At 46.1% G+C, this 25,921-nt stretch overlaps 1 protein-coding gene across 1 annotated transcript in view; it reads right to left on the bottom strand.

Annotated features, from left to right (window-relative positions):
• The window catches only part of Cilp (cartilage intermediate layer protein), a 59,981-nt gene that overhangs the window by 5,742 nt on the left and 28,318 nt on the right, over window positions 1-25,921 (bottom strand). Inside the window, exons 2-7 of the mRNA XM_078049471.1 lie at window positions 7,747-7,915; window positions 5,663-5,755; window positions 4,382-4,651; window positions 2,193-2,372; window positions 1,479-1,793; window positions 205-313 (exon numbers count right to left, since the gene is read on the bottom strand). Coding sequence (XP_077905597.1) covers window positions 205-313; window positions 1,479-1,793; window positions 2,193-2,372; window positions 4,382-4,651; window positions 5,663-5,755; window positions 7,747-7,807 — 1,028 coding nt within the window. The 5' untranslated portion in view covers window positions 7,808-7,915. The remainder of the gene's footprint in view (window positions 1-204; window positions 314-1,478; window positions 1,794-2,192; window positions 2,373-4,381; window positions 4,652-5,662; window positions 5,756-7,746; window positions 7,916-25,921) is intronic.

The following is a 25,921-nucleotide window of genomic DNA, read 5'->3' as shown; positions in this document are numbered from 1 at the left end:
CTCCCTGAGTTGCTTAGCACCTTGCTTTTGTTGAGGCTGGCTTCAAACTTGCAATCCTCCTGCCTCAGCCTCCCAAGCCTCTGGGATTACAGGCATACGCCACTGCACCTGGCTTATTGGTTACTATTATTAATCCCTGACCCACTGCAAGAAACCTCTTGTTTCCAAAAAGAAAACTGGGAAGAGTAACTGCAAAATACACACCAGAAATACTTGTCGGGACTGGGCTTGCCTGTGGCCTTACAGCACAGGGACACGCTCTGCCCAACTCTCCGTGCTTTTGTCTCTGGGTTCGTCACGATGTACGGAGTCTCTGGGACAGAAGATGAAAAACAGTGTTTGGATTTTTTTCTTTGTCACAGGTTCTAAGAGCCTTGCTTTCTCAGGGTCCCAGATGGTGTTCAAATTATATGGCTTCACCCTCCACCTCAGGCCCATCTCTAATGGTCTGAATAGCTAAGGGAACCAGTCTAGAATAAAGTCTACTGCTTCCACCCCTCAGCCTGTTTTTGTTTTTTTCTCCTCCCTCCCTCCCTCCCTTCCTCCCTTCCTTTTTTTTTTTTTTTTTTTTTAAACCAGGGATTGATTGAACCCAGGGACACTTAACCACTGAGCTGCATACCCACCAATTTTTTATACTTTGAGACAGGGTCTTGCTAAGTTGCTTAGGGCCTTGTTAAGTTGCTGAGGCTGGCTTTGAATTTGTGATTCTCCTGCCTCAGCCTCCTGAGCCACTGAGATAATAGGCATTTATCACTGCTTGTTCCTATGGCCTGTCAAGCAGCATGTAGGTGGACCTTGTGCCTGCCATGATTCCCAAGTACTACAGTTGGAACAAAACTAGTGGTTTTGAATAGCACAATATTCCCATTCTGCTGCCTCCAGCAGTTTTTTGTTTTTTTTTTTTTGGTTTGTTTGTTTTTTACCATTCTGCACCATTTCTGAGCTCCCCAATCTCCTCTGTCTATGACTTCCAAACCTTACACTGTACTATAATTTTGGATAATGTAGCCAGGGAAAAGAACCTACCAATATCTGGGGGAAGAACATGCTACAGAGTCCACACAGCAAATGCAAGCCTTTGCATTTGAGGTAAGAGTATGTCTATATTTGCCAGGAGGCCAGTTTGGCTAGAGAGTAGAGTGACTCCATATGGGGGGAGTACTAGGAGAGGAAAAATAAAGAAATAAGGGAGAGGGGCTGGGGATGTGGCTAAAGTGGTAGCGCCTGGCATGTGTGCAGCCTGGGTTCGATCCTCAGCACCACATACAAATAAAGATTTTGTGTCCGCTAAAAACTAACTAACTAAATAAGTAAATAAATATTTAAAAAAAAAAAAAAAGAAATAAGGGAGAACTAGATGATTTAGAGCCTCGTGGGCCATAGTAAGGATTTGGGGTTTTACTCTGAGTAAGCTGGAAAGCCAGTCTTAGCATGTCACCCCTCCTCACTCACCCAACCTCAGAGAACTTAGGTACCTGCTCTCATGAACTCTGCATTGATGGTGGCTGTCTTCAGATGACTCTTGGGTATTGTGAGCACAATAGGGGCAAACTTGGTCTTCATGATCTTCAGGGTGCTTTTACCATCAGGGCACAAGCCAGGGACTTGAAACCTCCCCTGGCTGTCTGTCTTGGTCAGCATCTTAGGCGTCTTGGTCAGCAGGTAGACAGTGGCCCCTGAGGCTGGGGCACCCCCAGGAAGGAAGACAGCCCCATGAAGCATGAAGTCCTGACACATGCAGGCATCACAGTCAGCATTCACCTGGCCCATGGAGCAGGTCAGGTCACAGGCTGTGGGACAAGAAGTCACATTAGCAGGGTTCATATGGATTGGGGCCCTCCCTCAGTACTTCCCAGCCTGCAGATTCACATGTGCTCCCCTTCTTCCTTAGGCCTTTGTTATCCTTCCTTATCAGCCTGCACAACTAATTCCTACCTATCCTTTAAAACTAAGCCCAAGACACCTCCTCAAAGGAGCTTCTCCGTATTCCTCTAAGCTGTAATTACTGACCTTGTTCTGTGTTCCTAATTACTCTCTATATCCCGCCTTGGAGCACATAATAGATATTCAATTAATACTTGATGAGTGAATGAAAGAATCTATCTCAGACTGACCCTCTAACCCATCTTTCTATGCTCTCTTGACCTCACCCACCACACCCTGCCCAGTGCCAGAAAGGAGGGTGGTACCTGGACAGGCCTGGCTCACACAGAGCTGGCCCTCTTCAGTAGCCTCATCGCATAGTGACACCGACTCTGCCAAACAGGTGCGTGTGCGAGTCTGGACTCCAGTGTGACCACAGGGAGCTGAGCACTTGCTCCAGGGTGACCAAGGGCTCCAGATGCGCTCTGTGTCTTGGCGCAGGGACCCTGCAAATTGATCAGCAGATAATCTGACTTTCCTCCCCTCCCAAGGGGACTCTGTCAGGAAACCTGATCCTGAGGCTGTTTTTTCTATCTGGTAAGGAGAGACAGGCCCCCATTTACACAGTAGATGTCACTGATATTTATTTTTATTGTAATGATTTTTCCAACATAGGGAAGTCAAAATCTTGAAGAAGTAGTGTCTCTAATTTGTGCAAAGGCACCATATGGGTTAGGATGGTCCTGAGTGGGGCTTGCTGGGTCAAACACTGGGATTTGATATGCTCCCTGAGGGCAGCACCAGCTTCCTTCTCCACCGGTGTGGAAACAGCCATGTGCTTTCTGCCCACAGGCTCTGGCCTGCAATGACTCCAACATCCAGCCCCCTACTCCCCATCCTCCTTACCTCTTGTCTGAGGCCTGTGTGCAAGAATGAGGGCTCTGATCTTACCCAGAAGAACACTACTACCACTTGATGTGGCATCAGATTATGTGGACTAGCAGATCCCCAGGGGGGAAGGTGCCTATCCAAAGTTAGCAGGACTACAATTGGCATGGTGGTCCCTGTGAATTGAGAAGCTGAGGCAAGAGGATTGCAAGTTCAAGCCTCAGCAACTTAGGGAGAGCCTGTCTCAAAATAAAAATTAAAAAAGGGCTGGGGATCTAGCTTAGTAGTAGATCATCCCTGGGTTCCAGTATGTAAAAACAGGCCGAGTGCCGAGGCACACGCCTATAATCCCAGTGGCTGGGGAGGCTGAGGCAGAAGGATCGTGAGTTCAAAGCCAGCCTCAACAATTTAACAAGCCCCTAAGCAACTTAGCAAGACCCTGTCTCTAAATAAAATATAAAAAAGGGCTGGGGATGTGGCTCAGTAGTTAAGCACCTCTGGGTTCAATACCAGATACCAAAACAAACAAATAAACCTCAAAACAAAAGCAAGCAGGCCTGCAGCTGACCATCACTAACAACTGAATTATCCAGTGCAGGGGTGGGAGAGTGTAAAGAAGCTGGACTCTGCAAACACAGACAGGATTCAAATCCCTGCTCTGTACTTATAGGCTGTGTAATCGTAAAGAGTTACCTAACCTCTCTACACCTCATGCAACCTGTCAAGACAGGTGATAGGCCTCTAAGGTCAGTTGTCAAGTTCAAATAATGTGGATAACTAGCATGGCATAGGAGCAAAACCAGAAACTAACACTTGGTGAATCTGAGTTCAGTCCTCTACATTCATTATTTCATTTAATCCTCATAAAAAACCCTATGAAGCCCAGGCACAGTGGCATATTCCCAGAGACTTGAGAGACCAAGGCAGGAGGACCACAGTTCTAAGCCAGCCTCAGCAACTTAGCAACGTTCTAAGCAACTTAGCAATGCTCTAAGCAACTTAGCAAGACCCTATCTCAAAGTAAAAAAATAAAAAAGGACTGGGCCTGGGGTTGTAGCTCCATTGTAGAGCTCTTACCTAGCATGTATGAGGCACAGGTTTTGATCCTCAGCACCACATAAAAATAAATAAATATAAAGATATTGTGTCCATATTTTTAATACTAAAAAATTTTTTTAAAAAAAACATAAAAAATAAAATAAAAAATAAAAAGGACTGGGGATGTGGCTCGGTGGTTAAGCAACCCTGGGTTGAATTTCCAGCACCCAAACAAACAAAACCCCATAAAGATTTACCGGTACCCTTGTCTTACATATGAGACAATGGATGAGAGAACATTAGAAAATTTGTCTAGGGAACACAGTTCCTCACGGTAGGTTCTGGATTCAAATCCCAGCAGCCCAACTCCAGAGACTATGCTCTTCACCACTGAGCCACACAAGCACAATACAATGGGGTAACCGGAGGGCTCCCATGAATACAGAACAATATTTGGGAGCTGATGGCACTTCTGAGTTGGACGCATGGTGTGTGATGGTCAGAGTTCCTGCGTCCAGAGGCAGGTCGTGACCTCTCCCAGTGTCGACACTGGAGGGGGAGGTAGTGGGTAGGAGTCCTTCAGACTCACCTGGTGGGCAAAGGAAGCGCACAGTGTAATTTGAACAGTTCTGGCCAGGACGCTGCTCTCTGTTAAGGCACCAGAAGCCCTCACGGGGACTACCATGGACCACCTGGCCAGTGCTGCCCGCAGGTATCCAGTCAGTGGTCCGAGCTTCTAGCTTCAGGGGACGGGCACACAGACGATCTCCATAATAGAAGCGAATGGCATCCAGCCGCTCATAGTCACCCTGTCCGCCAGGGTGGTCAATGTTGAACCATGTTGTCCACTCACCTGGACCTAAGAGAGTTGGGTGGGGAAGAGCTATCTCTAGAGGCACAGTGAGCTCCAGTTCTCCTTTCCTGCTCAACTGGGGTCCTCCCTGATACCTCTCACCCACCCAGCCACCTCATCATTTCAGGACCTGCCATATTTGTCTCACCAGTATCTCTCCATCCCCTCTGTATCTGCAAGGCACAGTCCTCCATCGGTCTGGAGGAGCCATGGCAGTAACTTCCTGCTGGTCTCTCTACCTCAAGGTTCTCCTTCTACCCCATCTTACCCCTCCTCAAACTGCAGTTGGGGTGTGCTTTCTCTATGTGGCTTGGACCACATTACTCTCTGGCTTAAAATCCCCTTAGCAAGGCTAAGCTCCTGCTATCTCTCCATCCTCCTGCCCCCCCCCCACCTGCCTGTGCTCTGGCTCCAGGAAGCTCTGCAGCAATCTTAGAATAAAATAGGTAGCTTTGGGCTGGGGATGTGGCTCAAGCGGTAGCGCGCTCGCCTGGCATGTGTGCGGCCCGGGTTCGATCCCCAGCACCACATACCAACAAAGATGTTGTGTCCGCCGAGAACTAAAAAAAAAAACTAAAAAATAAATATTAAAAAAAATAATAATAAAAAAAAAATAAAATAGGTAGCTTCCTTATTCTTAGCTGTCCTATGCTATTTATTTGTCTGGACAGAGATGTAAGCCAAATGCCTTGTAAAAGGGAATTTACACAACCAGGTGCAGTGGCACATGCCTGTCGTCCTAACAAATCAGGATGCTAAAGCAGGAAGATCACAAATTCAAGACCAGCATCAGCAACTTAGAAAGACTGAGCAACTTAGTGAGACCCTGTTTCAAAATTAAAAAATAAAAAGAACTGGGCACGTAGTTCAGTAGCAAAGTGTCCCTGGTTTCAATCCCCAGTCCCCACAAAAAGTGAGTTAACATGAAAGTGTCACACCCTGGTTTCAGAGATTCACTTAGTAAGCTCAGTAGAGACCCCAGTCCTCCAGGCCTTCCCTGCTCCAGCCACAACTCACTCTCCAGGGGATCAGCAGGCTTAGAAAAGGTGCTGGGGGTCCTCTTCCCAGTTTGGACTCTTCTCACTGACTGAGTCAGCATCGTCTGCCTCCCTGAGGGTCAGAAGGAGAAAAGGCTGAGTGAGGGTCCAGGACTAATGAGGGGTCTCTTAAGACACAGGGAAGCTGTGTGGTGTGGTGGGTGCGGCATGAGTCCTGGCCATGGGGCTTCACCACTGCACCACTCACAGCTGAGCCACCTCAGAAAGTCTTCATTCCTCTGCACCTGTTTCCCCCTAAAATAGAAATGCATTAATAATCACTACCTCATAAGTGATTATGGTGCATTATTCAGGGTAATAATAAATGGAAAGGGAACTGGCAAGTAGGGCGTGCTCCATGAATGGTAGTTCCCTTTTCACTCATGTTCTAGAAATGGGTAAGCAGAAACTGCTGGGCAGCCAATGGGCTGGGACTCCTGCTTTGGTGTCTCTACCTATCTTTTGGCAAAACTGAGCCTTATCTTTCTCAACTGTAAAATGGAGACGTTAATTCCCACCTCATTGTGTGATTCTGGCATGAGGATTCCATGACTTAAAACATCAACATCTCTGAAGTGTACAAAGACAGAGCAGGAGCTTTGAAGCCTCTGCCACCTCCTAACTGCGTGACATTGGCAAGCTACTTAACCCATCTGGCCCCGTGTTCTCTCCTTAAAAAATGAGGATGATAGCAGTTCCTGCCTAAGGAGATTGTGGGGATTACAAATGTTCATTCATAAAATCCACCTAGAACAATGCCTGGCACCCCGGTGTGCACAGAATAAGTGTGAGCAACTCTGTTAGCTCAATGCCCGGCACAATGGACATCCATTCCCCTTCCTTTGGCAGTTGGGCTTTGGGAGTCCACCCTCCCATAGAGGATTCATGGCTTAACTGGGTCAGTAGTCCTCAATTTTTCTGACCTCGACTTGGCTGGTCTGTCTGAGGATAAATACAGGGTCCTCAGGTCATGGGCATTTCCAAGCCCTCCTCCATGTGAGGCTGGGTTGGGGGCTCTGGAATAGAAGGAGAAAGGCTAGAAAGCCTTGAAAGGCAATTAACTCCCAGGCGGGGAGCCAAGTCAGAATTCTCTGTGCTGCTTAACTGGGGTGATAGAAGCTCTTTTAATCAACCTAATCTGATTTCCCCTCCGATGGTTGAATGTTAATCATCTTCACAAACAGCAGCTGTCAGGGTGGAAGAGCAAGGCGGGTGCACACAGGGGTTGGCGCTATGCTGAGACAGCCTTTGTTCCTGCATCTGTGGTCAAAAAGCCTGCAGGGCATAGAGCTTTAAAAAGGGGGGTTGAGATTTTTTTCCCCCATTATCTGAGTATATAGTTAGAAATCAGGAGAGAGGGAGAGGTGGGAAATAGCATGCAGGAGCTCTACTGCCGCAGGAAGTCTGCAGTTCCATCAGGCAACTTCTCTCTGCTTGTTTTTTTCAGAGTTCAAATTTTTCAGAGGATGGGGTCAAGAGGACAAGAAGAACAGAGGGGTTCTGGAGTTTCTGTGAAATTTGGCTGTGGGGTCTAAATGAAACTGAGCTTTAGAACAGAAGAATTTTTATGAAACTAAAATCAGACCAACCCCCAAACCTGCTTCCAAGAATTCAGTGATCCCCTGTGACTCCCTTTTGCTCTGGCTGCCAGGAAGCTCAGAACTAAATTTAGGACTCAGGTGCAATAACTCTCCTCTCTTTTTTTCCTTCACCCCTCTCATTTAAAAGTTTCTGTTCTCGGGCTGGGGCTGGGGCTCAGTGGTAGCGCACTTGCCTGGAATGTGTGAGGCACTGGGTTCGATTCTCCGCACCACATATAAATAAATAAATAAAGGTCTATAGACAAGTTAAAAAATTTTTTAAAAAGTTTCTGTTCTGTGAGTTTTAATATGGAGAACCTTCTCAAATTTTGGAAGGGGAGGGAAGCAGGGCACAAATTATGAATACACCATTAAACAGCCTTAGATCTTAGGGCCTGTGTCTTGCATAATTGGGTGCTAGACCAGACATGACTTGACTATGGTAAATGGAGGATTTGGGAGCTAGCAGATACTTAGCCTGTACCCAACACAGAGGTGACTTCCAGGACCAGCAAGGAGAACACCCAGGCCTTTGTTCCCACCATTCTTTTCCCCAGGCCTTGTGAGAATGTGGCAGGAGATGGGTGAGGTTGTTTCAGAGTCAGTTTGTCTTAGGAATGTGGTTCCCTGGAAATCTTCTCAGATCCAATGACCTGCAAAGAAACAAAGCTTATTAGATCCCACATTTCTGAGTGCAATATTTCTTGACATGTCAAGGATGGAAGGATGGCCAGAATGAAGTCTTGTGGGAGTAATCTCCCCAAGCTGCAAAACTGAGCAGCTTGGGAGATGCAGAGGCTCAGAATCTGAGTTCAAAAGAGGCAGATCCAGTTTCCAAACCCAGTGTCCTTATAGAGGTGGGTCACCAGGAAGAGTAAAAGTGAAGAGGTTCCTTGCCAAGAGAGGGACCAGGATTTATTTACAAGTCATCCAGCAGCTTCTAGATGACTTGTAAATAAATCACTTTCAAGACCTGGGCTTGGGGGCCTTTTGTTCTGCTACACTTTGGTGGGGTTCACACTCTTGAATGGGGGCTAAATATAAAGACAGTACAGCCCTGGCCCTGATCACTGTGGTCCAGCAATAGCAGGCAGCTGAAGGGCGCAGATGCCTCGCACACCACCTCCAAGAACACATTCCCAGATGTGCACGCGCTGCAGCTGGAACCCATTCTGATCTGTTTTGTTGGGGCCTGGGTGGGAGTTCCACAGCCAGGAGCCAACTGAGGGAAAGCAGACAGGGTGCCTTGTGAGAAGCCAGGGCTCCCCAATAAATGCTGAGCATGGGGTAGGGGCTACAGAGTGGGGAGAGGACAACAGGCCTGGCAATAAGGTTAGGGGACTGTGGGATGTGTGTGGGCTGGGCTCTCGGCAGGACATTTTTCTCTCTCCCCAGAGCTCTGGCCAATCAGAATCTGACCAGTTTTCTGGAGATTCAAAATTGGTTTCCTTCAATCTCCACAGAATCTAGGGTGTGGAGGGAAAGGGGAGATGCCTCCTTTCTGAGAAAAAGATGGAAAAACTCAGATGTTCCAGGGGAAGGACAAACCAATTCCACTTTGCAGACCCTGTAGACCCAAAATCACTAACCCCTCCCCACCTGTTTCTTAGAGGAGGGAACAGAGTCTCAGGGAAGTCACTGCTTCAGTTGTTGCAGGCCTTATCCCAAGCACCAGGGAGCTGAGCAGGGGCCTGAGCATTCCGCAGGCCTGCACAGCACTCAGCCCAAGCCTGTTCCAGGCAAGTCTGAGAGGCTAAGGTGGCCTGAGGCACCTTGTGGAAAAACCATTTCCCATCTGGCAGCCCAGGGAGGTTTCTCAGAGTCCCGCCATTTCCCCAGCAAATGCCCTGACATTCAGGCTCCCTGAACCCACGCTCCGCAGAACTCTTGGACAACGCACACTGGCTGGCCGCAAGAAGAAAGCAAAGCAACCAGAGGTATAGAGACCCAGAGTGGGGCCATGGGGTAGGGTGAGAGGTCCCTGATCTTGGCTGGGGGAGGGCTAACTGGAGAAGAGACAGCGTTTCAAAGCAGAAAGTAGAGTCTTCTCTGTTGGAAGATGATGGGTCAAAGAGAAAAAGAAAAAAGAAAAAAAGAAAGAAAAGAAAAAGAAAGAGGGTGGCCAAGGGAGGCCAGGAGCAGCTAATCAGACAGTTTGGTACAGAGATGGGCAAGAGAATTAGGAGTGCAGCTCACCGTGTCCTGAGCAGGACTCCTTAGCGGGGGTCCAAATCTTCGCCTCTCCCGCCTCTCCCGCAGTCCAGCGTGGGCCTTATATAGCACAGCTGGTGGCTCAGCCTGTGGCAGCCAGCCACGGGAAGCAGCAGTGAAACCAGATCTGAGCATGAGACTCCCTCCCCTCCCCACACTCCCTGCAGCTCACAGAGGCTGGGATTTCATGTCTAGATCCTTAGGGGGCATGCCATGGGTCTGATGATGGCCCAGATGGGCAGCTGCCTGGCATTCCACAGGCCAGAACAGAGAGGCAGGGGTCAGGAGGTAGGTTGGACACTGAGAGAAGCCTTGGGAAAGGGCCAAGGAGAATTTTACATCTGGCAGCACTTCAGGGCTCTGGGGATGGTGCGCTCTTGCCTAAGCTTTGCTTGCTGATCCCCCACATGCCCCTGGCCCCGGCTCCCCTTTGCAGAGAGAAAGCACTTTGCTGGCCTTAGCACATACTTCAAGCATTCTTAGGCATGCAGGCCACCATGGCTTCTCAGTTGGGTGCATCTGGCCTCAGTTGGGCAGCTATTCAGCTTCTCTAATCTGAGAGAACCTCTGGGAACTTCCAAAGGAATAAGGGACAAAGGAAGTGCAGGACACAGAATATCACTTGGTGAAAAAAGTTCTACCTGACCCTCCCTACTTCCATGTGTTGGTTTGTACCCATGGGGACCCCAGATCCCCAGCATGTGGACTCTCAAAGACCAGACATCTCAGTGAGTAGATGTGAAGTCAGGTATGGGCGTTCGTCAGCATGTGAGCAGCCAGCCTCACCCATAGGTGGCGTGAGAACCAGGACTTCCCTGGTTCTTCTGGCATCAGCATGAGGTTGGCTGCCCATTGACTCAGGCAGTGGCTCTCTAATTATAACATGCATTCAGATCACTCCCAGGGCTGTTAAAACACAGATTTATGGACCCACATTCAGAGTTTCTGATTCAGTGGGGCCTGAGACTTTGCATTTCTATCAAGCTCCAAGATGATATGGAAGCTGCTATTTTTTTTTTAACCTTTATTTATTTGCTTGTTTCTATGTGGTCCTGAGGAACAAACCCAGTGCCTCACCCCTGCTAGGCACTGCTACCCATGCTACCACTGAGCTAGAACCCTAGCCCAGCTGCTGGTTCTTGAACCATATTTTGAGAATTGCCAGCCACAAGGATAGAGCCCCAAATGAAAGCAGAAGATGACGACCACAACAGGAGTCTCCTGCCTCCTGCCTCATGTCACAGGCTCTTCCAACCTGGCCTGGGCTTCCTGCCTTGTTCCAGCCCCTGGAGGTGAAGGTCTGTCTCTGGGACTAACCACACTAGGGTCACTCTTTCCACATAACCTCACTGAGCTCTTATTTGGGGCAGGATCTAGACTGGACACTGGGAAGTCATGAGAGGAGACCTGTGTTTTCACTCAGAGGAAAGAGCCTCCTGTGGAAATGATCCCATAGTGTGGCAGTGCAAATCTTCATGCCAGAGAGCCCTGTGCAGTTATGCACGTGTTCCTACCGCATGTCTCTATATCTCTCTGTGTGTATGGGCCTGTGTATATGCCGTGTCTGCCTTTCTCTCTGTGTAAGCAGGGGTTTAGCAGCTCTGTTTTCTCTGGACATCACCCTAGCCAGGAGCTGTTGGGGAGAGGAGTGGGAGTGGAGAAAAGATGTTGAGCAACAATAGCCCCCCAGCCGCCATAAGATACAAATCTGATTTGCTTTCTCTCCTGGAGCCTTCCTTCCAGCCCCCATTCTTTGGCCAATGGGCCTCATAACTGGCCCCAGTCTGGTCCAAAGTATCAGAGCCAACCCATGAAGCAGTTTCACACAAGGCTTTGACAGCAGATGTTTTTGAACCAAGTGAAGCTCACGTAAGCTCTGCTGGTTTGAGGAATAGACAGACTGAGGCTGAATCACCATAGGCAGAACAAAGGACAGGAGAAAAATATGGACTTGGAAGTCAGAAGCCTCATGCTGGCTCTGTTGCTGATCCTGATGTGTGACCCTGGACTAGCAACAACCCAAGTAACCCTGAGCCTCAGAATCCCCAAATGGGTAGTAGGAGTTGGGACGGAGTGAGCTCATAAGCCCTGCCAGCTCTGAAATTGCAAGGTTGGGTAACATACCTAGAAGAAACACACTAGGCTGATCAGATATAGTAGGTCTTTAGCTCAAAGTTGCCCCTGCAAATCAGAAAGGAAAGGAAGGAATGACGGTTCCAAGAAATGTGGCCAGGATCAGGAGGCAGGCCAGAGAAGCAACATGACCAGAGAGGCTAGATTTTAAAAAGAAAGATAGGAAAGGAAGGTGTAGGGAGGTAAACTATAGATCTAGGAGTCAAGGTCAAGGTCATCAGCTATTTTTGAAGAGCTTATGCCATGGGACCCCACGGCATGTGAAAAAGGCCTCTCCCTCTTCCCAGTTGCCGCTCTTATCTCTCTGTAGTGCAAGGCAGAGGCAGAGTATCCTATGGGGTAAGGATATGGCAAAGTGGAGCCTCTGGGCCAGGATTCCTGCCTGGGTCTCCTTGCTTGGCCTAGCACTCAGATGCAGGCCTTCATTTACCTAGCCTCAAGTGGCCAATGGGTGTCATCTTGGATAGTACCAGTGTGAGGGACTGTGAACTAGAATCTCTGGGTTCTAATGCCAACCCTGCTGTTTATGTCCCCCCAGCTCATATTCTGTCCCCCTCCCAAACTCTCATCAGAGTCCTTTCCTGTTCCCAAGTTGGACTGGACTGGTTGTTGCACAGGGCTAGTCTGGGGGAATCTGAGCCTTCCCTGATCCTCTCCTTCCAAACTCCTTTGAGTAAGAGGCTTTTGCTCTCCTCAGCTGGGATCCAAGGACAGAGAGGGTTTGGGAAGTGGCCATAGGCCTAGACTGTCCAGGATCTGGCCTGGAGGGGTCAGTCTCAGCCACCAGTCACCATCTGGGGCTTCTTCACACTAGGCTGGTCTCCAGCAGCTCCAAGCCCCAGCCTGGAACACAGGGGAATTCATCAATCAACCCCCACACCCCCGCCCAGAGAATGGAAGGACTAGGAGCCAGTTTAGCCACATGGCCTGTGATCCAAGCTTAGAGCCTGGGGTCCCCACCCTGCTGTTGAAAGAGAAGCTTGGAAACACATGGAGGTGGCTGACCTGATCCTGATGGTTCCAGAGGAAGGTGCTCTCTCTGATTGCCTCTCCCCTCCCCTCCTCTGTCGCCTCCCTGTGGCTCGAAGAGGCCTTGCAGGCCTGGGTAGGGACAGGACTCTGATGATCCTTGGAGGCTAGAAGCCTTGGCTGCAGCTCGGAGACCTTAGGGGCTACTGACCAACTGCCTGGGGGGCCCAGAAACCTAGAGTCCAGGGTAGTGGGGGCTTCCCCTCTGACCACATGGCTCTCCTACCTGTCCTAGACACAGTCTGTCACTGTTCTACCTCTGTTCACGTATAATCTTATTCCTCAGCTTCTCATCTTGAAATACAGAACTTTCTCCCTGCCAGTGTGATCAGTCTCCAGCTTACTGTCCTCTCTGACTACCCAGACCCATCTCGATTATTCCTTCCTCAGAGAGCAGATAATAATGTTTAACCACACTCTGTAATTTATAAAGCTCATTCTCATCTGTAGCCTCACAGCCAATCTGCGAGGCAGGAGTGATCAATCGTGTCCATTTTACAGAGGAAGAACTCAAGTTCAAAGAAGTGAAGTCCCTCAGATATAGTAGGTCTTTAGCTCAAAGTTGCCCCTGCGAATCAGAGGCCAAGTGTAGATGGCATCATGAGGCCCTCACAGAAGCCACAATGGAAATCACACACCAACTGTTGATTCCTCAGTGAAAACATGCCTATAAGAGTCTGGGTCACCTGCCTACACATGTACCATACTTCCTATAACTACTTCTAATTCCCACAATGTTCCTACCTATGATTCAGCTCTCTATCACACTGTGGTAGATTAAATATCACCACAAAGTCTTTGTAACTCTACTATGATGAAGTAGAGTTCTTTATTCACTCTTTTTTTTAAATTTCTTTTTTAAATTGTAGATAGACACAATACCTTTATTTTATTTATTTATTTTTATATGTTGCTGAGGATCAAAACCAGTGCCTCACACGTGATAGGCAAGCGCTCTGCCACTAAGCTACAGCCCCAGCCCCTTAATTCACTCTTTCTTTGTTGTGTTGTTTAAATTCTTTTTAAAAAATATTTTTTAGTTGTAATTGGACACAATACCTTTATTTTATTGATTTATTTTTATGTGGTGCTGAGGATCAAACCCAGTGCCTCACATGTGATAGGCAAGTGCTCTGCCACTGAGCTACAGCCCCAGCCCCTTAATTCGCTCTTGACTTGAGCATTATGACTTGCTTGGAATCAGGAATAGGACAGAAGTTGTGCTGTACAAGTTCTGGAATTCAGGCCTCAGGAAGCATTGCAGCTTCTACCTTCACTCTCTTAGAACACTATCTCCATACAAAGAAGTCAGTCTATCCTAGGGAGGACAAAATATCACACGGATAAAAACTGATGCCCCCACCCAATAGTCCCATATGTGATGTGGCCATCTTGAACCTTCTATCCCAGCAATTACATGAGTGAGCCTAGGTGAAACCAGCAGAAGAATGGCCCAGTCATCCCACAAAACCATAATAAATAATAAGTTGTTGTTTTAAACCACAGAGTTTTGGGGTGGTTTGTTATACACACATACACTAAGTACAAAAGCTCTTTCAGTTATAAGTGACAAAAGCAAAATTCAGATTGATTTAAGCAGAAAAGAAATCTTAGGGTTCTCATGACTGAAGTCCTAGGAGAAGTTGGATCCAGTTACATAGACAATGTCATCAGAACTGTTCTCTTGCCCAGTGCTGTGGCTCATGCCTGTAATCCCACCTACTTGGAAGACTGAGGTAGGCCAGTCTTAAAGACTCTGTCTCTAAATAAAAATAAAAAGGTCTGGAGATGTGACTCAATGGTAAGGAGCCCCTGGTTCAATCCCCAATGCCGCAAAAAAAAAAAAAAAAAAGAAAGAAAAAATAATTGTTCTCTTTCCATATCTCAACTACTTCCTCTGTAATAGCTTTATTTTTGAGGAAGAGGTATCAGTCTATTTTTCCCAAATAACTACAGTAATATCTCCCATTTCTCATGTTCCTGTACTATATGACTCTACTATGCCACAAAAATAGAGTCTATATACATATAACGTATCGCATATACATATGTGCTAATTAAAATAATAAGGATAATAGAAGAGATATCAGTAGAGTAGAGTAAGTGGATTAGTGGAGGGAAGAGGGAAGGGAAAGGGAAGGTTCTGGGGAAGGAGATTGAGCAAATGTTTATGTGTACATATGATTATGACATAATGACTCCCACTATTATGTATAATTATAAGGCACCAAAAAATCTAATCTCCCTCACAATGAATCTGAGCTGGCCTCTTAACTTGCTTGTAACCAATAGTTTGAGGTGGACTTCTAGGGCTAGGTCAAAAAAATGGCATACAGCTTCCACCTGGATTACTTGGGATGTCCTCTCTGGGGAGAGTCAATTCTAACTAACTTGAGACACCATACTGAGAGGCCTGGTGCAAGTGATCTGGTTGGTAGCCCCAGTGAACCCAACCTTCCAAGCCATTACTGCCAAGGCACCGGGCATGTGAGTGAAGATGTCTTGGGTCCTCTAGACCAACTCATCCATCAATGAAGTGTCACTCAGTGACCTTAATCAGTACCTCAAAAAGCAGAAATGTCCAGTCAAGTCCTTCATGAAATTCTGACCTATAGAATCTGTGGGATATAATAAAATCATTGTCATTTAACCCATTAAGATTTGGAGTAGTTTTTTACATAGTAGCAATAACTGGAACAGAGGCTGAGTTCATGTAGTATCTCCCAGTAGCTCTAGGCTCCTTTCTAGCACACCTCACCCCAGTGGAAAGAGCATCTCTTCCTCAATTATTTAAAAAATTTCCTGGGAAAGATTCTCATTGGCCCATTCCTGACCCAGTACCCATAAGCAGGGAATAAAAAGCTCTGATCAGCCCCCTTCTAGAGCCAGGGGAATAGATTGGCCCCCCTGGAATTTTTTCCAAAGAAAAGTTGTGATACTGTCACCAGAAGTAGAAAGAATGGATGCTGGGAAGTAAAAATAACGTGCCCACAGAAAAGATAGCCACAGGGACCCCTTTAATGGTTGTCAACCTTAGATTTACCCACCATTTGTTCTGTTGCAGACCCACACCTTGTAACCATATCCACACCCTCCAGAGAAGCTGAATGAAACTGAGCAACCACAACAATTCCAGCTTAGAAAATGGGAGAAAAAGAAAAGAAGCCTTCAGAAGCACACGTGCCACCATTGGCTGCTGCATGCTCTGTTAGGGTCTGCTCACACAGCAGAGGTTGTAGCAGGAAGCAGACTCCCAGAGAAAAGGTCCTGGGCCAAGTGTATGCCCCAAAACATGTCCAATAGAGCTCTCTACCCTCTGTTATGCATACTCAGGGTACCTCTGTGTCCCTATGGTGCATTCAACACAAGCAGAGCCTTATAATTGCACACAGCATCTACTAGTGTTCACTATATTTTTTAAAAAATATTTTTTATTAGTTATTGATGGATTTTTTTTAAATTTTTACTTCTTTGCTTATTATGTGGTGCTGAGAATTGAACTCAGTGCCTCACACATGCTAGACAAGCACTCTACCACTGAACCACAACCCCAGCTCCCAAGAGTTCACTATGTTTACAACAACATGTTCATCCCTCCAGAGGCCCAAGTGCATTCACTTCTGACTGTGGAATTCACACTCTGTTGCCATAACGCTAAACAAGCTTACCCCCAAGTGTTCACAGTCACCACAGCATTTCTCTATGAAAGATTCCAGTGATGTGAACCAATGAGTTCATATTCTATAGGTGGTCATCATCGTGTCCCCAGTATGCCCTCTGTTATTATTCATGAGTGGCTCATTCACAATTTTATGAAGGATTAGGGGTTGCAAACTCATCAGAGCATCATCTCAAGAGTATTCCCACCTCCCTGTCAGTTCACACCATGAAGTATTTGCCCTGGTCATCTGACAACTTGCCTGTGCATCCAGCAGACTGCTGCTGTGCAACCCGTGACCTGGGGCCTCTTTTCATGACTCCCCTGAGAGGACCCAGATGGCTCTGGGTGTGGTGTGGCTTTAGCTCTGACCAAGATGCTGGCAGCCCAGAGGAGACTGAGGCAGTGAGGGGAAGTGGTCTTGGTCAGGGATGAGGGGAGGAGGATGCCGAGTAGATGCCCTCGCAGGCTGTACGTTCTTGGGACACATGGCTATCTTACTGGCTAGAACTGTGGAAAGTTGAGTGTGAGGAACCTTCCTCTTTACAAGCAGAATTTTTCACCCACACAGTGACTAGGCCATAAGGATTTGGTCACTTTCCAAGGTCACTACCAAGACTCCAGTGCAGGGAAGAGGAAATGGAGGTTAAAGAGGAAGGGCTGGCCCTTGATGATCAGGCCTAGAAGGACAGAATGGGACAGAGGGATGGAAACAGACACATGGCCCTGCAGAAACCATTGTTAGTAGACCATTTGCCTTTTGTTCCAGAAGCAAAGCAATGTTTAGGGTGCCTGAAGTAGGATATTTTTTGCCCAAGAGAACAAGATCATTGAGGATAGGATGTTGGGTAGTGGCAGAGAAGACATAGTAAGAGGAGAAGAATTTGAATCCAACTCCTAATTTTTAAAAATTTAAGTGTAATTTTCTTACTGTAAAATTCAACCTTTTGAATTATATGGTTTTGACAAATATAATCACACAACTATTATCATAACCCAGATATAAAATATTTTGCTGGGCGTGATGGTACACGCCTATAATCACAGCTACTTGGGAGGCTAACTCAGGAAGATCAAGAATTTGAGGGCATCCTGGACAAATTAGCAAGACCTGGTCCCAAATTTTTAAAGGGGCTGGGGATTTAACTCAATAGTAAATCACTTGTGGTTTAAAAAAACAACAAAAAAAAAGGAAGAAAGAAAGAAAGGGAAAAGAAAAAGAGAGAGAGAAAAATATTTCCATTACCTCAGAAGTTTCCTCTACAATCAACCCCCCACTGCAGCCCCAGCAGCTGGCAGCTACTGATCTGTTTTCTTTCCCTGCAGTTTTGCCTTTTTGAGGCAAATGTCACATAAATGAAATCACATGATGGAAGCCTTTTTGAATCTGCTTTCTTTTACATAGAAAAAACATCCATGTTGTGTGCATCAGTAGTTCATTCCTTTTTTTTTTTTTTTTTGGAGGTTGGGGGATTGAACCCAGAAGTGTTTAACCACTGAGCCATATCCCCATATCCCCAGCCCTTTTATTTTAAAACAAGGTCTTGCTAAGTTGCTGAGGCTGGCTTTGTACCTGCAATCCTTCCAAGCCACTGAGATCATAGGAATGTGTCACTACACCCAGTTCATTACTTTTTATTGCTAAGTAGTATTCCTTGTATGGATGTACCAGTTGGTTTATCCATTTACCACTTGAAAGACTTGTAGGTTAACTTGTTTTTAGCAATTACATTTTTAGCTATAAGAATTTGTGTACAGGTATTTGTTTAAACATGTTTTTCATTTCTTTTGGGTAAATACCTAAGAGTGAAGTTGTATGGCAAGTATATATTTAACCATATAAAAACTATTAACCCACCAGGTACAGTGGCCCAGCCTATAATCCCAGCCACTTGGGAGGCTGAGGCAGAAGGATCAAGAGTTCAAAGCCAGCCTCGGCAACTTAATGAGGCCCTGAGCAACTTGGTGAGATCCTGTCTCAAAATAAAACATAAAAAGGGCTGGGGGTGTGGCTCAGTGTTTAACTGTCCCTGGGTTTAATTCCTAGCACAAAAAAACAAAAACAACCTGCTAACCTGTTTTGCAGTATGCCTTTACCATTTACCATTCCACCAGCAATGCAGAGCAGCTAGCTACTCAGTATTCTCATCGGCACTCAATATCATCAAAGTTTCATATTTCAGTGTTTATTTTCAGCCATTCTAATGTGTGCACAGTGTGATCTCATTGTGTTTTTAACTTGCATTTACCTAGTGACCAATGATATTGAACATCTTATTTACCGTGTATATATCTTCTCTGATAAATTATCTTTTCAAATATTTTGCCTCTTTCATAAGTAGGTCAATTATTTTCTTATGAATGAGGTTCACATGAATTTTATATATTCTGAATATGCATATTATGAGATATGTGTTTTGTAAACATATTTCTCCATCTGTGGTTTATCTTTCCAATTTATCAATTTATCATCAACTTTTACTTTATAGACTGTATTTTTGATGTTGGACCTAAAAGTTCAGAGTTAAAAAGATTTTATTCTAGGTTTTCTCTAGGAGTTCTTTAGTGTTAGGTTTTGCCTCTAAGTCTAGAATTCATTTTGAACTAGCTTTTGCATGTGATATGAAGTATGGGTCAAGGTTCCTTTTTTTGGCACGAAGATGTTCAATAGTTCCAGTATAATTTGTTGAAAAGACTATCCTAATTGGGCATGGTGACCCACACCTGTAATCCTAGATACTTTGGAGGCTGAGGCAGGAAGATCTTAGCAAGACCCTGTCTCAAAACAAAAGTAAAAAAGGGCTGGGGATGGAGCTCAGTGCAAGAGCACCCTTGGATTCCATCCCCAAAATAAAAAATAAAACAAAGCCCCCGTTAACCATGTGACCCTGTGGCATTGATCTTAGCTCTATAGAGCTTTCTCAGTACACCAAGTTCAGTAGTGGGATAAACATCTCTCTTACCTGATCTCAAAACAGGGCTGTTTAGCTCAAATAAGACACAGACTGTTCATTCGGTGGAATAGCTCTTTGGCCTTTTATTTACAGTCTCTGCTCTCCCCAGGATTCAGACATGAGTCTCTTGAGAACTACACCAGAGATTGCTGATTGTCAAGCACATTTGCTGGGTTCAGAACAGCCCCTCCCCTGCAATGACTCTCATATCTCCCAGGCGGCTTCTGGGCCAGACAGGTTTTGAATCTTTTTTTAAATTTTTTTTTTTTAGTTTTAGGTGGACACGATATCTTTATTGTATTTTTATGTGGTGCTGAGGGTCAACTCAGTGCCCCATGTGTGCTAGGCAAGCGCTCTATCTCTTGAGCCACAACCCCAGCCCAGGTTTTGAATCTTTTACACTCATACAATCCACCTCCACTAAAAATAGGAAAGATGCCAGGAGAGCGCATCGGCAGCCTTCCCTTTTCTGCTGCTTCATCCATCAAAGCTGCTGTTGTTTTTCGTTTTGGCCTGAGCCTGATCATAGTCCGTGGAGAGAGCACAGACCAAGTCTCCTAATTTCCATCCTCTGATCTTTCCATTGTATCACAGTTGGCCCCTCATGGAGGATGATGGAGTTGGTAGCTCTCTGTATTATCTTCCCTCTAGGACACCAGGAAGATGAAGGGGCTCTAATGGTCATGCACTTCTGAGAATAAGAATGATGACTCACTCAGGCCATCCTGAGAAAAAAGGGACTTGTAAAGGTTTAAGGAGCTGGAGTGGGAACTCTGAGCAGGTCCTTGTCTCTCAGGTTCCTGGTGTTTCTCCTGCAGTGTGTTTGCTTCTTTCTGTGCAGTGGCTCCACTTGTTTTGTTTTGTTTTGGTACTGGGGATTGAATTCAAGGACACTTGACCACTGAGCCCATCCCCAGCCCTATTTTGTATTTTATTTAGAGACAGGGTCTCACTGAGTTGCTTAGCACCTTGCCGTTGCTATGCTTGCTTTGATCCTCCTATCTCAGCCACTAGAGCCACTAGGATTACAGATGTGAGCCACTGCACCCAGCTTCAACTTGCATTTTGCTCATGATAGGTTCATCTGGGACTGGTTTGGGCCAGAGAACCAGCCTTAGCCAGTGCTCGCTCCTGGCCAAACACAGGGGTCCTGCTTCCCCAAATAGGAGTCAGGGAGGGGGCAGGTACAGCTAGAAGGGGACCTGAAGTGTGGTGGCACCGCGAGGGTTACCAGCACTATTTCAGGTTTGTCCTCACATCTGAAACCCTCACACACACCCTAAGCACTCCAGCCCATACCTCTCTGCTCCCTGAGCTTCCTGCTTCCCACTCGATTCCCTCCGCGCTGCAGTACTCTGTTCCCCCAGGAATGCTCTGTCTTCCCTTTCTTGATGATGAGCTCCTGAAGGTTAAGACTGTCTTATTTATCTCTGTGTTCCTGGCACGTGGCTCAAAATAATATATTCATAGATCCCCATAGGAAAGGGGCTTACCAAGGCCATTGACAGAGGGAGGAGCAGAGCCAGGGCAGGAGACTGTTCTCCTGTCTGTGTCTAGGCTCCTCCCTCCACTTCAGAAGCCTCCCTGGCATTTCACCAGGATATGAACCTAGGGGACTGCAATCCCACCTCTGGGCCTCTGGCTTTGCCCCGAGACACTGAGACATGCTCCCTTGAAGATGCAGGCCCAGCCCTTACCCCGAGGCCTAGGCAGTTTTGTGGGTGAGCATCCTCCCCTGCTGTGGGAACCTCCAGGAAGTGCTCAGAGCAGACCCCACACACAGCATGGCCCAGGTTCCTGAACGTTCTCCTTCCTGCTACTGGTCTCAAGACCCACATAAGATGGTGCTGGAGTGAGGAGAGGACAGTAGCTCCTCCAGTTAATGAGGGATCTGAGAAGATTTGGTGCACACGACAGCAACCCAGGAGACCAGGGCCTGCACCTGTGAAGTGGTTGTGTGCATAACTGTGGCTGTGTAGGTGTGTGCAGGCCTAACTGGGTATGTCACAATGACTCAGGTTTTCTTTCCCATTCTACAACTTCAACACAAAGTCTTCCCCCTTTGGTACTCACAACAAGCAAGCACACGCACTGAGCTTTTGGGAGTCAGTAGACTTGGCCAAGAGGGCCACCTCTACTCCAGCTCCCTCTCTCCTCTTCCTCTTCGACCACTGCTCCTTAGATCCCCTTCCAGACCCTTCTCCCATTTTTCAGTACAGCAGATGCCCCAACCTCCAAAGTCCTGATCCTGCAGATCTCTATCCACCCAGCGACCTCATCTTCTACCCCCAGTTCTTATTAAAACATTTTCCTTCCAGGAACAGCTCTCACCAAGACATCTGGTACACTAAACTGCCCCATAATTGTATCTGGTGTGAACGTAATGGGAGCAGTAGGAAAGGGGGACTCCCCATGGGGAGAATGAGTCCATCTGCTTGTGTTTCTATAAGTAAATCTTTTTCTTGAGATAACTCCCAAGGGCACATACCCAGATGTCTGCTTTGTGAAACTTCTTACAATATCTATTTGCAGCAAGACTCAGCTGAGGTAACCACCATTTTCTTTAGAAACCCTTCCTCATGGCCCCTCGCTGAGCTAACTGTCCCTCTTCTTTCCCACAATCCCTGTGTTCTCCTCCAGCAGAGTGTTTATCACATTCTACTGACATTGTTTTCTTGCCTTCCTCCTGTCTATGGTGAGGCCCGAGAGGACAGAGGTTCTTGGCATGTCTTATTCCTCTTGGCATCCAAGCACCCAGAAGATCAGGAGTTATGTGTGGACTGGGATGGTCTCCCACACGCCCAATGGACCACACTATGCCCACTACCTTTCCTGAGTATGGGGTACACCATACCTAATATGCCCATGGAGCTTCCCTTGGGGTCATCACCCTAGGACATTCCCTTGGCCCAGGAGATGGAGGCAGCCAGGGATACAGGGTGTGGGTGGCCTCTGGCTGACCCCCTCCACACCCCCAGGGCCCTCCACTGCAGGGATGTCCCTCCTCTTCTCTGTACTTTCTGGCCCTGGCACGAACCTTGTTGGCGCCATTGGGCTTTTAATATTTTCCATTCCTGGCTGTTATACAACATTTCACCTCAAAAATGCTTCCTCCCCCTCACCAAAGGGCACGCCTTTCCAGTGAGAGGAGCCGAGGCTGGACCAGTGGAGATGACCCATCCGTGTTTTGGGTCTTGGAGCAGCCACAGCCCAGTTCTGGAAAAGAGGTGGCAGAAAAGTCTTCCCAGCCAATGAAGTGAGAGCCCAAGCTGGTCTGAGGCGTCATGGTGCTAGAATCACTGAGACAAAGCAGGGGACACCTGCTTGGCTCCATCTGAGTCCCCAAAGCCATCCCTTTCACCTGCCCTCTGGCTTTGGCCAAGTGGCTTTGCCTAAGCAAATTATCTGTAGGAGAATGACATTGCTTATCTTCAAGGTCCTTGTGAGTCTCAATGCTGCAGATTTGGATCACCTGGGGAGTTTTTAAAAGAACCCAAGTCCAAACCCACCTCAGAGACTGGTCACTGATATGCCATGGGACTGGGAAATTGGTGTATTTAATAGATCTCCATACAATTGTCACAGCTACAGCTAGCAAGGACTGCTCTGATGGGAAAGCACTTTCTAATGTGGCTACAGGAGCTGGCTGCTGCTTTGATGATCAAGAGCATCACACCACCCATCTCCCCAAAAATATGACCCCAAGGATGCCTGAGATCCCAATGAGATGGGGTACTGGAATATATATATATATGTGTGTGTATTAAATGCATTGATGAGCTAGTAATGAAGCAAGGAATACTTCAGTCAAAAAAGAAACAAAAGCTAGAATCCAGGGTCAGCTTTTACCTCAAAGACATTATTTGAACCCATGGACCCTTAGTTTTAGATTTTCAGCCTATGAAATAGGACAACCCATAATACAGAGACCAAGCTTAATACAATCACTAATGGGAGAAATTGGTATCACTTTGGTGACAGTGACTAATGGTAACCTTTCCCATGAGTTATACCTGGATAATTTTTCTAAAGTATACAGCCACTCAGAGGAGAGTGGAGGCCTGAACAAGGAGTGGGGTGGGGGCACTTGGAAAGGAGGAAAGGGTTATGGACATTGGGTAGCCAAGTTGCAGGATTCTTCAAGGATTCTTCCTTGAGAGATGAATCCACCAGTCTGGTCCCCCTGCACTCATATCTGAGTTTTTTGGGAGATAGTATTAATATATATATAAAATGTATGTATGTTGTATGATTTCAAGGAGCAAGTCAGTTCTGCTCTGGCAACTCTCAAAGCAGAAACATTTCCCTCTCCATGGTGGTATTCCTCACTGCTTTTTTTTTTTTTTTTTTTTAATAGCTCTCTGCATCCATCAAGACAGGAAAAGGCAGGGCTGTGAAGAAGCCCTGCCTGGATCAGGGTGTTTGTGAACCTACATGAGTCACCGCCTGAGGACTCTCAGAAACATGTAGGTAAACTTTGTAGGGGTGGAAGGGGCTCCTCATCCACCTCAGCAGGAGGACACAAAGAGGAGATGGAATGTGGGTGCCTACTCTTTCATTTTTATCCTAGTAACTTGTAAGTTATGTTCTTAGGCTATTAAGATCTGGGGGAATCCAGTTATAAAAAATTAAAAACTGACAAAATATCTCTTAGACTTGGTAATTGGTAAGTTCTTGGTGGTTTTAGGAGAATTTTCAGGGGATGATGGCTGAAACCATCTACAAAGGATAGGGAAGGAAGGAAAGGTAGGCAAGAAAGTGGAGACAGCATTAAGTGCCCTTCAAAGATATTTGGATAGAGGAATGAAGTAGTCACAAAGTGGCCAGAAAGGGAAGGAGAGAACCCTTTACAGAATGGAAGACGCTCAAGCAACTTTGTTATGCTTAAGAGAAAGCACCGGGGCTGGGGATGTGGCTCAAGCGGTAGCGCGCTCGCCTAGCATGCATGCGGCCCGGGTTCGATCCTCAGCACCACATACAAATTAAGATGTTGTGTCCGCCAAATACTAAAAAATAAATATTAAAATTCTCTCTCTCTCCCTCTCTCTCACTCTTTCAAAAAAAAAAAAAAGAGAAAGCACCAATGCAGAAGGGGTCAAAAATAAGGGGCAGGCAGAGGCTGATGGAGCAAAGTCTCAACATCAGTGGAGATAAAAGGATACAGAAAGTTGTTAAGATGGGCAGTTCTCTACAGCAGGGCTCAGCAGGAAAGGCAGAGATGAGGGGAGCCCCAAAGAATAAGAGTGCAAGAGAATCAGAGGTACTGGAAAGGGAAGAATTCACATGACCCTCCAGTGATCCAGACTGAGGAAGAAGAAGGAGGGAATGAAGGAAGCAGTAAGTTAAAGATCAAGGAAGAGGTGTGGGGAGTTAAAATTGTCTAAGTAGGAAGATAGAAGACTATTAGGAACGTGACATTTAAGATTCCTGAGGAAGAGCACCTTATGCAAATTATTTAACCTCTCTAAGTCTCAGCCCACTCGTTTGTAAAATGGTACTATAAAATCCTGCCCATAAAGCATTCTTTTCAGGCTGGGGATGTGGCTCAAGCGGTAGCAAGCTCGCCTGGCATGTGTGAGGCCTGGGTGGTTCGATCCTCAGCACCACATACAAACAAAGATGTTGTGTCCGCCGAAAACTAAAAAAATAAAAAATAAAAGGATTCTTTTCTCTATAGATTAAATGACCAAGCATAAAAGTGTGGAGTCTGAAGAAAGAAGTTATAGCATTTGCAGGCCAGTAAATGGATGGAACTGTAGACTATCATGCTAAGTGAAATAAGCCAATCCAAAAAACCCAAAGGCCAAATGTTCTCTCTGATATGCCCATGCTAACACACTAGGTGGGGAGGGAAGAATAGAAGTTCACTGGATTAGACAAAGAAAAATGTTGGAACAAGAGACAGGATGGGAATAAGGAAAGACAGTAGAATGAATCGGACATTACTATCCTATGTTCCTATATGAACACATGACCAGGGTAACTCCACAGCATGTACAACTGCAAGAATGGGATCCTACTTAGAATAAGTTATACTCTATGTGTGCATAATATGTTAAAATACATTCTACTGTCATGTATATTTAAAAAAAACAAATAAGGGGCTGGGGCTGTAGCTCAGTGGTGAAGTGCTTGCTTCATATGTGTAAGGCACTGGGTTCGAGTCTCAGCACCATATAAAAATAAAGATACTGTGTGTTCATCTACAAATAAATATTTTTAAAAATCTAGAAAAAAAAGAACAAATAAAAAAAAAAGAAGTGTGGTGTCTGGGACATGAGAGGCACTCAATATATGTGGAAAATGAAGGAGAGTGTGTCACTTTCCCTCTATGGACCTGTGTCCAATTCCTTACTGATTGTTTGATCTACTTCTTGAGAGAGGTGTGCTAACAACTCTCAACTATGTTGTAAATTTGTCTGTTTTTATTTTGCTTCCATTGCTTTCCTTTTGCTTTATGTATTTTGAAGTTATACTGTTAGGTGTTTATAAATCTGTGGTTGTTCTAACTTTCTGATGGACCTTTTATTATTATGAACTAAACCTTCTGTTTCTCATAAGACTTTTTACCCAAAATTCCATTTTTCCTAAAATTAGTGTAGATATATCAGCCTTTTATAGTTAGTATTTTATGGATTTTTCCCCCATCCTTTTAGTTTCAAGATTTCCAAATT

Source organism: Ictidomys tridecemlineatus, chromosome 5 (genome assembly GCF_052094955.1).
Source record: "Ictidomys tridecemlineatus isolate mIctTri1 chromosome 5, mIctTri1.hap1, whole genome shotgun sequence".
Taxonomy (NCBI): domain Eukaryota; kingdom Metazoa; phylum Chordata; class Mammalia; order Rodentia; family Sciuridae; genus Ictidomys; species Ictidomys tridecemlineatus.
Note: the sequence above shows the minus strand (reverse complement) of the source record. Positions and strands in the feature narration are given on the sequence as shown.